General features: G+C 41.8%; 1 protein-coding gene across 1 annotated transcript in view; it reads left to right on the plus strand.

Annotated features, from left to right (window-relative positions):
* The first annotated feature begins 329 nt into the window (after window positions 1–329).
* Window positions 330–803, plus strand: part of LOC6593077 (actin-57B) — a 1,853-nt gene continuing 1,379 nt past the window's right edge. The window contains exon 1 of the mRNA XM_002017854.2: window positions 330–424. Within this exon, the coding sequence (XP_002017890.1) occupies window positions 385–424 (40 nt within the window). The 5' untranslated portion in view covers window positions 330–384. The remainder of the gene's footprint in view (window positions 425–803) is intronic.

Genomic DNA, 803 nt, shown 5'->3' on the forward strand with positions numbered 1-803 from the left:
CCCTCGCTGGTGCGTCTCGCTCGCTCTAGCCCGATACTGTTATCCAAAGCGCCCCCTATGCTGAAGGATCTATTTTTGGGCGCGTCGGACGAAGGTGGGCCAGCGGTAGCATATCTCTGTATGGGTGTATGGGGCTGTGGCTGAATGCCGTAACTCTTCTTCTAATGCTGCTGCTGCCGCGTCGACTGAGGGGGGCATCGAGGGTGCCGAGTGCTGTGCGCCGTATTTCTCTTGGACGAAAAGACATTTCGGTGGCGGTATAAAATCCGAGTACCAACGCGGCGATACTTTAGTCAGTCAGTTGTGTTCCAAAGAGTACACATTGCCGTAATTCTTGATTTAAATTCACCCGTGGTACCGTAAAACAAACCAAACTCAAACAAAATGTGTGACGATGAGGTTGCTGCTTTGGTCGTTGACAATGGTTCGTATCCCCATACCATAGATCAGGAGATATCAATCGGATTACAACATAGAATTCAAGAATACAAGAAAATAAATGCCAAACGGACTAAAATCACAAGGATATATTGATTGTTCAGTGAAAAAGTGATCGGAACCAAAAGTGCAAAATTCTCAATACATTATGAGATGAAAAGAAAACTTCGGGAATACAATTATTCCCAATAATTCCCTAAAAGTATTATTAATTCAAAAAATTCCAAAAACGTTTGAAATTCTAAAAAAAATATCCCTACAATCAGCACAGAAAATAAGATATTTCATTTCCTGAAAAGCAGACATGGGAAATATTAATTCCCCCATCGAAATGGCATCTAGAGAAGAGAAAAACATTGGAAACA

This window comes from Drosophila persimilis, unplaced genomic scaffold, assembly GCF_003286085.1.
Source record: "Drosophila persimilis strain 14011-0111.01,24,50 unplaced genomic scaffold, DperRS2 tig00000002-arrow-pilon, whole genome shotgun sequence".
Taxonomy (NCBI): Eukaryota; Metazoa; Arthropoda; class Insecta; order Diptera; family Drosophilidae; genus Drosophila; species Drosophila persimilis.